At 40.3% G+C, this 16,633-nt stretch overlaps 1 protein-coding gene across 3 annotated transcripts in view; it reads right to left on the bottom strand.

The window, feature by feature from the left end:
- Positions 1-5,136: 5,136 nt before the first annotated feature.
- Positions 5,137-16,633, bottom strand: part of LOC307163748 (uncharacterized protein) — a 238,057-nt gene continuing 226,560 nt past the window's right edge. The window contains exons 1-4 of one of the 3 annotated variants that reach the window (XR_013822129.1): positions 9,711-9,870; positions 9,277-9,630; positions 5,653-6,159; positions 5,138-5,460 (exon numbers count right to left, since the gene is read on the bottom strand). Coding sequence is in view for 2 of the 3 variants with exons in the window: in XM_079879974.1 (XP_079736100.1) it covers positions 5,987-6,159; positions 9,277-9,630; positions 9,711-9,771 (588 nt within the window). In the remaining variant the exon portion in view is untranslated. Of the gene's footprint in view, positions 6,160-9,276; positions 9,631-9,710; positions 9,871-16,633 lie in introns of those variants that run through there. The other 2 variants (XM_079879974.1, XM_079879973.1) reach the window with 2 other exon arrangements.

Genomic DNA, 16,633 nt, shown 5'->3' on the forward strand with positions numbered 1-16,633 from the left:
TCGGGTGGCGCTAATGTTTTGTGATTATCAATGTTGTGCTATAAGAGGGAAAACAACAACTGTTTTTATTTAATTCTCTTAATAATAACATCTATAAATATGTTATAATTAGCTGTAAATATATAGGGGAGCGCGGGGCACAACGTAACACGAGGCTAGTTGTAACACACTTGTTTTAAATACTTCCACACATACTAGCATGACGAAACTTGGTGTATTTACTAGTTGCCATATCAACAATATATAGAGAAAACATTGCGGCAAATTTTATTTTTATTTTTATTTTTTTTGGAAGATATCCATAGACATTTTTTCATCTCTATTTTGTGTTTATTTAAAATTAGACAATGTTCTTTAATGCTTCTATAGCATTAAGACACTCGCCGGTTTTAAATCCCAGTTGTGCAGGCGGGGCATGTTGTCACACTGCGTTACAATGTGCCCCTATTAGAAATATGCTATTATATTCTATACTATTATTAATTCTATTGAGAAAACATGAAAAAAAAAGATGAATAAAGACTTAGAGTCAATGTTCAGAAATTACTAATTATTTATTTGTTTTGAACTATGTTGTATAGCTGTGTTTTCCTGTGTTCGTAGTCAAAACTCAAAAATTAGTTTATATTTAATTATTAAAAATTGCCATTATTTTATATGAAAAAGTTAATAATTGTATTTTATTTAGAAAATATTTTAGTTTGTCTTGTATATAGTTTTTATTAGATCAGATAACATTTTAAGCTGTCATATGTCATGTTACAATGTGCCCCTCACATGTTACAATGTACCCCACCTATGGGGCATGTTGTCACATTTCACTTCCATTCTTTCGGGGTATATCAAGAAAAAAGTATATACTGTATTAATAAAACAAAAACACATAATTGTACTAGACATGTGGGAAATTAATGTGGGAAAAAATAAATACTCTGAACCATAAGTAGATTTACACAAACTGAGAAAGTCAAAAAGCGTTACTTTGTGCCCCGCTCTCCCCTACACACTGTTCTTAAGGGAGCGTGTCCTCTTCCGCTTTTTGATTTTAAGTCTTACGGAATATGGAGCAACCCCGTGATCATAAACGTTCATTCTCATTTGACTACTCAGCCAACAGAAATAAGGCAGAGGCTCGCAAACGGGGGGAGGACCTGCACCACCACCTCTGACAAATGCAGAGGAGATGGAGATGGCCTGAATGCTGAAGGCCAATGGCTGAGGGAATTCCTGGAGGGAATCTTCATGAGAGCCAGTCACTCCAGAAGATTTAAGTGCCTTCATAAAATGTAAGAGGTCTACCTATGTGTTATTTTTTATAGGCTATTTGTGATATTTCCATTTATTTTACTTTGGGTTGGGTTTTTCGTTGGTCCCAACAGATTCTGATGGTAATATCTGTCTTTTGGAGCCTCCTGTCCCAACAGAACCCCAGTCAGTCGTAAGTCGCCTACTCAATACACCAGACATTATGACAAATAGTGTTATAAAGTGTCCTCAACACTGTAAAAAGTGAACAGTTGGATCAACTTAAAAAAATTACTTCAATTGGTAACACCTAAAGAAATGAAGTTTTCTCAACTTAAATTATCACGCTTTTCATGATAAAACATGATAATTTAAGTTGAGAAAACTTAATTTCTTTAGGTGTTACCAATTGAAGTAATTTTTTTAAGTTGATCCAACTATTCACTTTTTACAGTGAACCAAATGCTCATCTTCACAGGATAATGGGGATGAAGAAACAGTTTCTGCTGCCACAGAGAGGCCTAACTTACAGAGGTAATGTTAAAATCATGTGTCTACACATCAAACTATTTTTCTTTGTTTTTGCTGTGGGATTTGCACTGTCTGCACAATAAATTCACCTAAACAAAGATTTCCTGTCGCCTTGGTCTTATTATGCCTCCGATGGCTATAGGGCGATCACTAACACAACACATAGCCTAACTAACACATAAATATAGCATAGGCTATATCACATGACAGAGTAATAACTCTGTCATGTTATATAGCCTATACAGTATAGGCTATATTTATGTAATAACTATATTTATAATATAACTATATTATGTAATATGTAATATACAATATGCTATATTTATGTAATATGTAAGAAGAGTAAAAACTCTTCCATTTTCAGTGATAGTCGGTCTGTTTTTAGCTCATGTTTTGTGGTTTTAGTTTAGTCATAATGCAGTCAGTCGGGAAATTATTATTGCACCTTGCAGACATTGATGTGAAACCTTTTTTGTGTCTCTGAAAGTGTGATGGCAAATCTGACATCATTGTCTTAAACAGTGTATAAGGAGGTTTAGCATTAGTAATGATAAGGTTTTCTGCCGGAAAATGCACAAACACATACACACAATTTCTTAGTTTTACTGCTGTTTATTTGATCAGAACTCATTTCTGTTGACATTTTTAAGCAAGCTTTATGTGCCATACAACAGTTAGCATTTATACTCAAACAAATTAATTTGTACAAAGCTTGTGTACATTTGAATAGTCATCAGTCTAAATGTATAATGCCTAAAGATACAGTCTAATGATATTCAAACAAGTTTGCTGATCTTTTTGAGCTCATTCTTTACATGTAAAAACTGCTGTTGTGTAAATCATACTTGAACTCTAAGCTTGAATATTGTTTATGTTGAATTAATAAATATTGCATTAAAGGCAGTGGACGCAGTGCTTTCATATTTAACTAAATATCATTGACACACACAAATGAACCACACAAACCTTAAAGCTACACTGTGTAACATTTTAAGTTGATTCTTAGCAAAAAACCACTTTGTTCTATCAAAAGTATATGTGCTCATTCATGTGTAATTACTTCCACCAACTAATAAAGTATTCTCGTAAGCGTAAAATCTGCCATTTATAATACATACGAGCGAGTCGCTGGAATGGCGGAAACCATGTTGCGCCTCCATCTTGAAAATACATTCGCCAAAGAGGGACAAACCTGGAAATTCAAGCTTCGCCTTTCACGTTTTACATTCAGTGACACCGTGACGAATGCGAGGGGGAGATTACTCACGACTGCCGGCAGATTTGAAAGATTGCTGAATTAAAACGTCAACGCGACAGGCAAATCAGCAAGACCAAAGTCAATACTGGAGTAACTTTTCCCAGATGGAAAGAGCTCATGAGGAGCAAAGATTTTAAAACAGACGCCGAAGTTACCTGCTTTCTTCTCGACAGGTAATTCAGCCTATTTGTGTAAATTCAAAGTTTTATAGTTGCTTGTCTAACTATAGCATGGTTGTGCATAATGCCAGAACGACCTCTAGTATAACTTGTGTTACTTTTCGGCCACCGTAGGAGTTAAAACGCCCTCGGAATTGAAAGGAACAGAAACTAATATTCACTGGGTAACGTTAGTCATATACAATTTCACCACTAGATGGGGGAAAATATCACACAGTGTAGCTTTAATAATCACCACAACTATTAAAGGTGGGATCAGTAGTTTTTGAAATATGCTGTTTGGAAGTTAGTCGGTCTGACACAATAACAAACGTGTAGCCAATCAGCATTAGGGAGCGTATGATGGCTGAGGAGAGAGAACGAGCAAGATATGAACTGAAGAAAGACTGCAGAAATTGAGATGAGACACAATACAAAAGAGAAAAGCTCAGAAGAAATCACTGGAAAATAAAGGGTTATGTCTGGGCGAGAGCTTTAGGACCCGTGTTAATATTAGAAAAGCTTTCCAGCGCTGGAGAGAGCGAAGTGGGAAGGCCTGAAAACAGACGCGGAAGTTGCTTTGATTCGCTCCACACGTGAGGAACACTGGGTTTGAGTGTCTCTGTGTGTCTGGAGCTGCTGTGCTGTTGGCAACTTACTACCAACTCTTGTTTGTAATTACTATTGTGTACTATATGTTCATGTTTTGTGCTTCCTTCTCATTCGTTCATCATCTACGTTTTATTTTATTTTTCGTGAAGCATTATTCTGTATAAACAGACATCCACTTTTGGATTGCGTGTGTAACTGAGGCCAGTTAGTGAGTCGCGCTGGCGACTGCTAGCTTATGTGGTTAATACATAGACAGTAAAAGAAATGGACAGTCAATTAGAAGCACTTCTTCCTGATGGTCGAGCGACTGCGCAGACTCAAACTGAGCTTGACGACGTGGATGTGACGTGAGCAACCCGTCTGTCTTCTAGTAGCTGTGCCGAGAGAAATCTGAATCATTCCCTTCTGAATCTTGCAGAGATGGAGAGTGTGAGTAGGAGCTGTCCATGAGCTGGAGCAGGAGAAGCTTTTGCTAAGTATTCTGATTAATTATTTTGTCATTTTGCCTCCACGTCCCCCCGATTGCCCGCGAGCTTCTCCTCCTGTCCATACGGTAATCTCTCTACTGTGCGACAGAGAGTCGCGTGGTTATGACGCAATCGTTAGCCTATTTTTACAAAAACTGCTTCTACGGGGCCATAGCGTAAGATACAAGGTAATGGAGCCTTTTATACATTTTCGTGTTTCTTTAGAAATAAATAATGGACAAATGGAGTCTTTAAATGCCTCAGATGTAAAGTTATTCGCTGTCAATGGGATGCTAACAGCAGGTGATGGTCCGCTAATCAATGGCGGCGCCCGGGGAAGCTTCAGTTTTTTATGAAAGATTGCCCCCCTGGGTTTATAGCGTCATTGTTAGTGTACTCGCCTCGCTTGTAGGAGGATCGGGGTTCGAGACCGACTCGGAGCAGGGCTTTTAGGATTGGAGTGTGAGTTTTGGAGGCGGAGAACGGGTGTGTTTGCTTGGTTTGATTTCAAATATCAACATTGGCCAACAGCATATTTCAGAAACTACCGATCCCACCTTTAATGATTGCTTTCATTGGTGCCGAAAAAGGCAAAATTGGCCTTTTGTCATGTAAGCTCGCGCTCAATTGGCCCAAAGTCCGGCATCCGACCATCGCGGAAGGTCTTTACGTGTTACTGTCTTTTCTCAAGGCAAAGTATTTTTTAATTAAATATAATACATTTGAATATGTATTCTCTTGTTATTTCATCTGACTCCATAAATGAAAAGGTTTTAATGATATCTGTGGATCATTAATTATGAGTGAATGTTTGACTATTCTGTTTAACTCTTCAATGAAAATAAATCAAAGTCAGTTAGAATAATCAAATGTAACAATTTATTATGTCAGGTAAATGTATCATGCCAATTTCATAATCAATTCAAAGATAATAAATACAAAACATCAAATGCTCTGTAATAAAGAGAAATAAAGAGAAGAGATGCGAACCCAACATTGAAATACATGATGCTGAATTCTTTGAGGTCCTTCTACATCATGGGCTCATCTGAGGTATAGAAGGCCCCTGCTGCATTTCATTATATAGACAAACCTTTCACATGGAAACATGTGCTAACAAAAGAAATTTACATTCAGAGTTGACACCTTTGGGTGTAGAAGACCATTTGTCTAGAGCAGGGATGGGCAACTTCGGTCCTGAAGGGCCACTGTCCTACAGAGTTTAGCTCCAACCCTGAAAAAATCACCTGCCTGTAACTTTCTAGTAATCCTGAGGACCTTGATTAGCTTGTTCAGGTGTGTTTGATTAGGGTTGAAGCTAAACTCTGTAGGACAGTGGCCCTCCAGGACCGAAGTTGCCCATCCCTGGTCTAGAGACCACCTTCCTCTGTATGCTAGTTATCCATAAACTCTTAAAACCTTATTACCTTTTGTTTTACTTCTTTGGAAATAGGACGTTTGTACCAGTCGCACTGAGACATTTCAAATGATACCAAACATGAAAATACTCTGTGATAATCATTCACATTAAACTATATATTTTCTTGGGTGATCTTCAGGTGATCTGAGCATGAGAGAGAGGGGGTGAGGGGAGAGGGGAAGAGATGTAGATTAGGATGACTCGGAGGTGAGACTTTCGTCTTGATGGTGAGTTCAAATGGTAATTTCCAGAGAGGTCCTTTTGTTCAAACTGTAACTTAAAGCACATAAATGTGTCATTTAGTTGATTTGTGGCTCATCATAGATGCACGTTTCGCTGCTCTCCATCCTTTCTGCTGTCCACGATGGTAAATGTTTCCTCCGGCGACGACTGTGGCCAGAAAAAACACAAACACAGCCAGTCCAACACCACCGAACATCAGCACACGCTCCGTCACCGTCACCTCGTCTACAGAGACAGAGGAGTTATTCACATTCATATACAACCAGACAGTGTTAGAAAACAAAAATCAATTAAAAAACTATTAAAAATGTTACCTGTGATATCAACTTTTGTTGGCAGCTCTGTTATTACAAACGCAGAAATCTAAACATAGGGTTTCTGAAAGTCTAAAAGGGATAGTTCACTTTGAAATAAAATTTTGGTATGTTTTAGCTTACCTCAAGGGCATCCAAGATGTAGGTGTCTTTTTTTCCGCAGTAGTTTCAATTTTGATATTTTTAGGTCAAACCGTTCTTGTCTGTCAGTCATATAATGCAGGTCTATGGTCACTGTCTCAAAGAGCATGCACAGAGTCCAAATTAAAACAATTCCCAATCGTCCAAATTAAACAATTCCCCATCGTAAGTACACATTGATGGCCTAAGACACGAAACGAGCGGTTTGTGTGAGAAAACGAACAGTATTTATATCGTTGTTATCTCTTGAACACAGCCGCGTCCAAATGATCTGACGGCGCGGGCGGGTATAGATGTATACACTAGATGTCGCCTTCGCTACTGCAGTTCATTGGAACGAAACCGTAGCCAAGCGACCTCTAGTGTATATATCTATACCCGCCCGCGCCGTCAGATCATTTGGACGCGGCTGTGTTCAAGAGATAACAACGATATAAATACTGTTAGTTTTCTCACACAAACCGCTCGTTTCGTGTCTTAGGCCATCAATGTGTACTTACGATGGGGAATTGTTTAATTTGGACAATGGGGAATTGTTTTAATTTGGACTCTGTGCATGCTCTTTGAGACAGTGACCATAGACCTGCATTATATGACTGACAGACAAGAACGGTTTGACCTAAAAATATCAAAATTGAAACTACTGCGGAAAAAAAGACACCTACATCTTGGATGCCCTTGAGGTAAGCTAAAACATACCAAAATTTTATTTCAAAGTGAACTATCCCTTTAATGATCCTTGTCACAAATGAAGGCCTTAAAAAGTCTTAAATTGGTAATAAATAGCATGTTATTAACGGATGTTTATAGTGCACAAAACTGAGTTCAAAAGTTTCCTCATAGGCTGTTTAATGCTTGAACCACTGAAAGATGCCCCACCAAGTTTTCAATTATGTCAGAAGGTGAGACACTTTATGTTTTATTTTTTGTTCATTTTGGACAATCAACCAACAACTGACGGCTCAAACATTTGTGGTGAACACTTAAAGAGACTTCCCTTTTACTATCCACTACTAAATATAACATTTTACAAGTTAATTGAATTCATTCATTCATTCACAAATACGTACATATTTCAGCCTTTTTGTTACAGATCAAGAAAAACAAATATTGATATATGTGTGTATACATGGGCCATTCTACAGAATTGGTTCATCTTGAAAAATGTTTAGTCTTTTTCCACAAATTATTTATGTATATGCAAATTGTATGATACACATTTTTAAAAAGGTCTGTTTATTAATTATTTTTAATTAATTAATTATGGAATATGCAAGGAAAGACAAAAAACAATACACATTTGTAGCAATTGTGCAGTTCATTCTCATTGTACTTTCAGAAAGTTTGGGAATATTTCTCTTCCCAAATTTGTCACTACCGAAACACAATATAAAATTCAATAAGAGGGGTTATATTGACCTATTAAGATGGTTTACATCTACTTTGTAAATATATTTTTTTATATATTACTAAAAAGATTTCACAGGTAAATCAATAATAATTACAATTTTAACAATATTTCAAGTGTAATTTATGAGATTTGTTGTATTTTTAATCCAATCTTTCTTTGTAAAAGGCATATAGTTTATCATTAATCAACTTTATTTGACAAAACATCCCATGTTTTGGTCGTGACTGCACGTTTTTGCTAGTAATGTTTTGGTTGCGGCCTAACATTACAGAATTTTAACTTGCATATAAAACATCCAAATGATTTGCATAACTGTACTAAAATGTTGTTTATTTCCCCCAAATAAAGTATTAAGTGCTCCCCATTGTCATTTCCAAAACTTCACCACATGCTTTGGTCATCACTCACTCATTTTCATTCACTCCCTCAAATGAACCGTAACTGTGGACTAACGTAGGGGATAGTGAATGAGGGTTTAGGGGGCGATTTCGGATTCAGCCCTATGAGAGAGAGGGACACAGGAATTATGTCCTAATCAAAAATGTAGGGATGTTGTTAAAATCAGTCTCAGCCAATGGACTAAATGGTCTCGGTAGTGACATGAAATTCGGGACACATTTTTTTACATAAAGTTTAACGAATTACAAAGAAAGTAAAATATATTTTTTTGATCCTCACTATAAAAAATAAACAAAAAGACAGTTTTAAAAACAACAATGGAATAAAATGCAAAAACTATTTCACTATAATTTTTTATAAGTTGAAATTTAAGGGTTAGAGTCTCGGGACAGCCGACCCCCCCCTGCTGAAAGTACCCAATAAATAATGATGTTATATATATATTAAGTTTACTTATATATTAAATATTATTGTGGGTTACAACAACAGATAATAGAAGAGTCTTAGTAAACATCTAAGATTTGAACACATGCTTTATAAATGTGCTTTTTGGTTGTGGGACAGCAGTTTGCACCAATTATGAAGAATATATATGATGTAGTGTATTGACTGGTAATATATACAGGGTTTGAAATTAACACCTGCCAAATGCGGGTAAAAATGAACTTTGGTGGATAACGCTGTCAAATCACTAGCCAATTTGGCGTGTTTTTATGTTTAAGCCAAATCTGCGTGGATTTAGCACAAATACTTGTGAGTCATCATGATATGTTAAATACAGTGTATTGCACATATCTGCTCATATCTGGCTTACTTGAACACACACATCACTTCACAACAAATAATGGCGCGGTTGTTCATTTTCATTGAGGCAAAAGCGTAGATTAAAAAGTATTTGGTTAACAAAAAAGACATGGCTATTTTCCTACATTCTACATGTTCTTTTTTTGGCAAGTAGAAGTTCTGAATGCCCGGTAAATTAAAAATGTAGTAGCCAAATTGGCCGGTTGATTTCAAACCCTGTATATATATGTATTTAGCATGTAAAAGCAAAAGTTTGTGAAGATATGATGTTACCGGTATTCTGACCCTCAGTCTCCAGTCTGATGGGTTTGTTGAAGAACATCTCTGGAGTGTCAGACTTTTTTCCACAGAAATAAAGTCCTGAATCTGATTCTGTGACTCCAGAAATAGTTAAAGAGGCTCTGGTGATCGAACTGTCTGCTGTCATTTTCATACGAGTTCGGTTTTGATTGTAAGTGGTCAGAAGTTTTTTTCCTGTCATGTCTGTCTGTGCAGAAATCAGCAGAACGAGCTCTTCAGATTTGAGATGATACCAGGCGACTTCATCTCTGTTTCTCATGCTGCAGTTCAGAATGATGTTTTCTCCCATCCGAACTCTCACATCAGAAGATCCTCGTACTGACAAATCTGGAGAGACATTGATAATAATTACTATGTACATTTTAAAATAGTTATATTATGAAATGTTTGAAAGTTTGATAATTTACCACTGGAAGCGATTTGCATATTTTTGAACCAAACTACACAGAAGAAAATTATTTTTTCCATTTTGTCTCGCAGGTTTCTGCACAAAGTGCTGAGACTAAAACCACACTGTTGCTTTCATTTCCTTTAGTAATAGCTTGTACCTGCTGCTTTTCCGGTGGGCTGTGAGAAAAGACATAAGTGTGAAATAAAATCATTATAATAAGTGTTGTTAACACAATTGTCAACAGATTGCTTTGTTAACAGAGATGTTAACTGTAGATGTGTATGTAGCTGCACAAAGAATTTTCCAAACAAAGTTGTTTATGCGCATAAATCATGTTTTTTTCTTGCACCTTAATTTGGTTTATTTCCATTCACATTATCCAACTTTCTTTATATAATAGTGTGTATCATTCATATCACAGTAGTCAGAATTTAATATTCTCTTCTAGGATCTAGACCTACGTACTAGATCCTGTCAGAAGATTTGTTTGCTATCCAAAACCAGTTCGAGTTTTGTCTCATTGTGATTGGGACCAAGGAGAATCACACCAAGATGTAAACATGGAAGTGATGCAAACGTGGATGTGCAAAATGTGCATAAATATTGTTAAGATCATTATTAAAACAAAGTTATTGATAAAAAACACAATATAACAACTAGCACTGAACAGGTACTAAAACACTAGACGGCTGCCTTAAATAAAATTTTCCCCACTCATACCATCTTTAAAAACTCTTGCTTCACCATATAAATCATAAATAAATACATAAAATGATTAAGAACAAGAGTTAAAACCAACATAAGTAAATACAATAAAAATGGACGTATAAGTAAAGGATATTATACATCCAGCCAGTTGTTATCTCAGAATAAACCCCGACAGGGTGATCTAGATTAGCCTGAAGGGGGTTTATTCTGAGATAACAACTGGCTGGATGGACATTATCCCGCTTATTACACAGATACTTGCCACATAAGTAAATAATTAGACATGAAATATTGATTCCACTAATTGGAAATATTTTATTAGGTCTTTAAATGTAAGTTTCCGTGGAGAGAGCAGTTTCAGCGGCAAGTTCAAACTAGACAGACATTTAAGGGATGCAGTATACAGTCAGTTAGATTGTTAGATTTTAGATGTTTTAATATTGCATTAGCTCACTGTCACAAAACGCACACAAACAGGTTGATCCAAGCGCAGTATTTTATTGGGAAATCCGTTCTCACAACTAGTCCAGGCAAGGGTCAAAATCCAAAGGTAATCCAAAACAAGAATCAAAACAAGAAACGAAACAGGCAAACGATCTCCGAAGTGGTGTGACGAATAACAAGGACTCCGTAACAAACACTAAACAGGCAGGGTATTTATACACACAGAAACTAACAATCATGATGGGAACAGCTGAGTGCAATAAACAGTGATGAGTGCAGACAAGGATTGTGGGGAATGCAGTTCCTAATGTGAATGACACCGTGGGGGAAAAGGACCTCTAGTGGTGACCCAGGGAACACAAACCAGACACTGTGACATAACCCCCCCTCTACGGAGCGGCTACCAGACGCTCCAAGACATAACTATAAAAGAAAACAAGAGTCCAGGAGGGAGCTGGAGCGGTGGAGGATCAGGGGGAGGGATGGGGCGCCAGGTCCATGGAGGGGAACAGGAACAGGGGGTGATGGCTTAGCCAGCGGCCAGGGCAAAACACACAGTCCATCGGGCGACCAAGGCGGAGACTTTCCCTCGGGCGGCCAGGGCGGAGACTTTCCCTCGGGCGGCCAGGGCAGAGACGACCCTTCAGGAGGCCAGGGAGGAGACAACCCTTCAGGCAACCATGGCTCAGGAACAGGAGCGGACACCGGCTTAGGAACAGGAACGGACACCAGCTCAGGAAGAGGAATCGTCTCAGGTACAGAAACAGGAACAGGCACCGGCTCAGGAACAGGAACAGACACCGGCTCAGGAACACAACGGCTCAGGAACAGGAACAGACACCGGCTCAGGAACACAATGGCTCAGGAACACAACGGCTCAGGAACAGGAACAGACACCGGCTCAGGAACAGGAACAGACACCGGCTCAGGAACAGGAACAGACACCGGCTCAGGAACAGGAACAGACACCGGCTCAGGAACACAACGGCTCAGGAACAGGAACAGACACCGGCTCAGGAACAGGAACAGACACCGGCTCAGGAACAGGAACAGACAACGGCTCAGGAACACAACGGCTCAGGAACAGGAACAGACAACGGCTCAGGAACACAACGGCTCAGGAACAGGAACAGACAACGGCTCAGGAACACAACGGCTCAGGAACAGGAACAGACAACGGCTCAGGAACACAACGGCTCAGGAACAGGAACAGACAACGGCTCAGGAACACAACGGCTCAGGAACAGGAACAGACAACGGCTCAGGAACACAACGGCTCAGGAACAGGAACAGACAACGGCTCAGGAACACAACGGCTCAGGAACAGGAACAGACACCGGCTCAGGAACAGGAACAGATACCGGCTCAGGAACACAACGGCTCAGGAACAGGAACAGACACCGGCTCAGGAACACACAACGGCTCAGGAACAGACACTGGCTCAGGAACAGGAACAGACACTGGCTCAGGAACAGGAACAGACACTGGCTCAGGAACAGGAACAGACACCGGCTCAGGAACACACAACGGCTCAGGAACAGACACTGGCTCAGGAACAGGAACAGGCACCGGCTCAGGAACAGGAACAGACACCGGCTCAGGAACAGACACTGGCTCAGGAACAGGAACAGGCACCGGCTCAGGAACAGGAACAGACACCGGCTCAGGAACAGTAACAGACACCGGCTCAGGAACACACAACGGCTCAGGAACAGACACCGGCTTAGGAACAGGAACAGACACCGGCTCAGGAACACACAACGGCTCAGGAACAGACACCGGCTTAGGAACAGGAACAGACACCGGCTCAGGAACACACAACGGCTCAGGAACAGACACCGGCTTAGGAACAGGAACAGACACCGGCTCAGGAACACACAACGGCTCAGGAACAGACACCGGCTTAGGAACAGGAACAGACACCGGCTCAGGAACAGGAACAGACACCGGCTCAGGAACAGACACCAGCTCAGGAACAGGAACAGACACCGGCTCAGGAACAGGAACACACAACGGCTCAGGAACAGACACCGGCTCAGGAACAGACACCGGCTCAGGAACAGGAACAGACACCGGCTCAGGAACAGGAACAGACACCGGCTCAGGAACAGACACCGGCTCAGGAACAGGAACAGACACCGGCTCAGGAACAGACACCGGCTCAGGAACAGACACCGGCTCAGGAACAGGAACAGACACCGGCTCAGGAACAGGAACAGACACCGGCTCAGGAACAGGAACACACAACGGCTTAGGAACAGACACCGGCTCGGCAGCGGCCATCTTGTCCAGAGACACAGGCTCGGCGGCGGCCATCTTGTCCGGAGACACAGGTTCAGCGGCGGCCATCTTGTCCGGAGACACTGGATCGGCAGACGTGACGTGAACAGTCTCTGGATCGACAGGCGTGACGTGAACAGTCTCTGGATCGGCAGACGTGCCAGGTCGCTAGGGCGGGGCCAGCAGGGCGAACAGCTTGGGCACAACCTCCGGGAAGACAGCGGGCTGCTCGGGCACGGCCTCCGGGTCTTTGGGGAGGCTGGAGGTCTTCCTCCTCTTCCGCTGTTTCTGATGGCGATGTGCAGGCTCTGGGCTGGGTGGAATCAGCGGCAGATGGAGCTCTGGGCTGGACATCACCAGCCCAGGGTCGAAGAGGGGCCAGAGTGGAGAATGGTGTCGGGATTCATCCACTGCGGCCTCCACGGGTCCCGCGAAATCTGACCAACCGGGTCCCCTCAAAAAATTGTCTTCTCTCCCGCTCGGTGGCTGGGGAAGAGACATTAAAAAACATACCGCTGGATCTAGTGTGAAGGAGTCCTTCTGTCACGAAACGCACACAAACAGGTTGATCCAAGTGCAGTATTTTATTGGGAAATCCGTACTCACAACTAGTCCAGGCAAGGGTCAAAATCCAAAGGCAATCCAAAACAAGAAACAAAACAGGCAAATGATCTCCGAAGTGGTGTGACGAATAGTGATGTGACATTTGAACTGAGGCGTCGGAGCTTGTGTCGAGAAAAAATGGGCGTGCCAGATGAAGCCGCGATTCGAGGCTTGTGTTGTTAACGTGAAAATCACGTGACTACTGACAAACAAGGCCTCGTTTGTGTGGATACGTCATCGGTTCGGTCTGAGTGTTGCTTCCGGAAAAAGGGGGTTCGAAACTCGCGCCACCTTGTGGGTGTTGCAGGAGTAGTAGAAGCAGTTAGAGAGTTAGATAACTATCATTGTCGTTATTGTGTCATGTGTGTTACGGCTGTATATTATTGCATTATCAGGTTAGAATAGTTATAGTATATTGTTATTATTAATTATTAATATATATATATATATATATATATATATATTAATTATAGTATATTGTTATTAAAAATAGTAGCTATATTATAGTCTTGTTATATAAATTAGATAAGATTATTTGGATTGCTCTGGATGTTTGGATCTGGATTAAACTGCTTTTGGATTTGTTTGCTTTTTGTGTCCTCTTCCTTTTTCCTGGTAATGGACTGGCACTGGCATTTTTATGTTCCCCTGCATCCTCTGTTCCTTGTGAAAGGATCTTTTCCAAGGCTGGAGAGATTTTGTCAAGAGAAGAGGAATCGTCTAAAACCCAACACACTTGAAATAATTCTGTTTCTATATAAAAATCTATTGTAATCCTTCCTTCCAGACTATTCTGTTGCAGTTTACCTTATTACACTCCCTCCAACATAAGCACTGCACTCAACACAGTGTCACTATTGTCGTTTATACTGTCACTATCCAAACAATTTATGAATAATTAATTAACTGTGTGTGTGACTCTGCACAAGTAAATTCAGACAGAGAAAGATACATATATAATATATAATACACAGGTAATGGACAAATGTCTGCTCATGTCTTTTTATTATTGCAAATGAAAGGTTACAGACATCAACAGTGAGTACAAAATAAATAAATAAATATTTTTTATAAAATGCAGCCTACATTTTTAGGCTTAGGGGGGCACTGGTTCAGAATGAATTAATTTGTCTGCTATTTCTTTGTACAGTAGCTAGGTGTCACTAGGGAGCAATGCTGAATGAAGCTTCGAGTAATGAACCTTTGGCTGAAGCAATGGCCTGTGAGGTCTCTGGTTGGGAGACAAATCAAGATGGCGGAGTGAGCGGTTTAGTCTCAAGCAGGCTCCGAAGGAAAATTAGTTTTTCAGTCCAAACTTTACTTAAAAGAAAAATCAACCAAACCATATTGTGACAGAAGTGACTTTTATTCGTTTTTGACAAACTATTGAACTTTTGAAGATTTAATTGCACCGTAATTACTAACTACCGGAAAAATGGAAAAACTTGGTGAAGCTAACATCGTTGACCATGACTACGGAACCACTGCGCTGAGTGACATGAGTGAAACGAGTGAAAACGAAATCCAAGAAATGGAGCAATCTTTTGCTAATCTTGAGGACGGCCAAACTCCTGTAAATAGTCCGCTACCCAAAAAGTTGAGGAAGAGAGGCGCGAAGGCAAGGGAGGAGAATGCTAATAGCTTTACGCTAGCTATTGAGTCTGTGATGAAAAGATTTGACGGTCTAGATTGGAAGCTGGAAAACATTGAAGCGAGGATGAATAATGTTCAAAAAAGCTCTGAAAAAGTTTGATGCACTAGAAGTCAAACTACAGAACATCAAAGAACGCACCGACGCCATTAAACGAGCCATGGATGAAAATAAAGAAAACACAGATAAGCTACAAAGACAAGTTGAGTTCCTGGCTGCAGAAAACAAATCCCTGAAGGAGAAGGTTGTGGAAGCTGAGAGATACAAGAGGAGATGGAACCTCAGGCTTTTGGGGTTACCTGAGAAGGAAGATGAGAAGACCAGAAATAAGGTCATAGGTATGCTTACGAGAGTGGTCCCTGTGGGATATTTTGCGCGCAGTGAGATGGTTGGAACTCAACTGGCCTAATTCTTCTGTCAGAAAGAACTGCAGCTACTCCAGAGTTAACTTGTCCATCTTCAACGTTTATTAGGTCATACAATTGCAGGTTTTGTGTGGATATATGTATCAAAGTGGTTTCTGTGAGAACAACATAAGGATGATAAGTATAAATGATAATATGACATGACAGAATATACACAGATAAGTTTAAGTTATATGAAGTATCAGCAAACCAGAGCTTATTACAATATATGTATTCTAAATGCAGCTGCATTAAACAGATCGATCTGCCGCTGCAGCTATCAAGAGGTGTCAGATTACAAATGTGTGTGCGCTGCTCTAGCACTCCCGTGCGCTCGTTATCACATAACTAATACGCCGATAAGGCATCGATAAATGTTTTAATCAACATACGACAAGCAACTCCCCCTCCCGAACGAACAAACATCGCCGACAAAACACAACAGGATGACTCGTACACGCGCGAGCGCTGTGCTCGATGTCATACTGACAATAATATTTCTGAGGTAAAATAAACTGAATCACGCTCTGACACTCTATGAAAAACGTCTACAATGACATTAAATGTTTCTACTTACATAGTTATGAACGCACAGCAATACCACACAAGGGAAAAGACTTTAGAAAGAAAATAAACAATGCCAGGAAACTCCGTATAACTTTTGTACTGGATGCTGCCGAATGAAACTTTCTGCGCATGCATCAGTCAAGTCTGCGCATGCGTGAGGCGGGGAATTTTGTACAGCCGCCCCACAAATTTACACAGGAAATTTGTAAGTTCACAAAATGTCCCAGCTTAACTAATGGTGCTACGAACTAAACTTTAGGCATTTCAGGTAACACAATGAGT

This window comes from Squalius cephalus, assembly GCF_949319135.1.
Source record: "Squalius cephalus genome assembly, chromosome: 8".
Classification (NCBI taxonomy): domain Eukaryota; kingdom Metazoa; phylum Chordata; class Actinopteri; order Cypriniformes; family Leuciscidae; genus Squalius; species Squalius cephalus.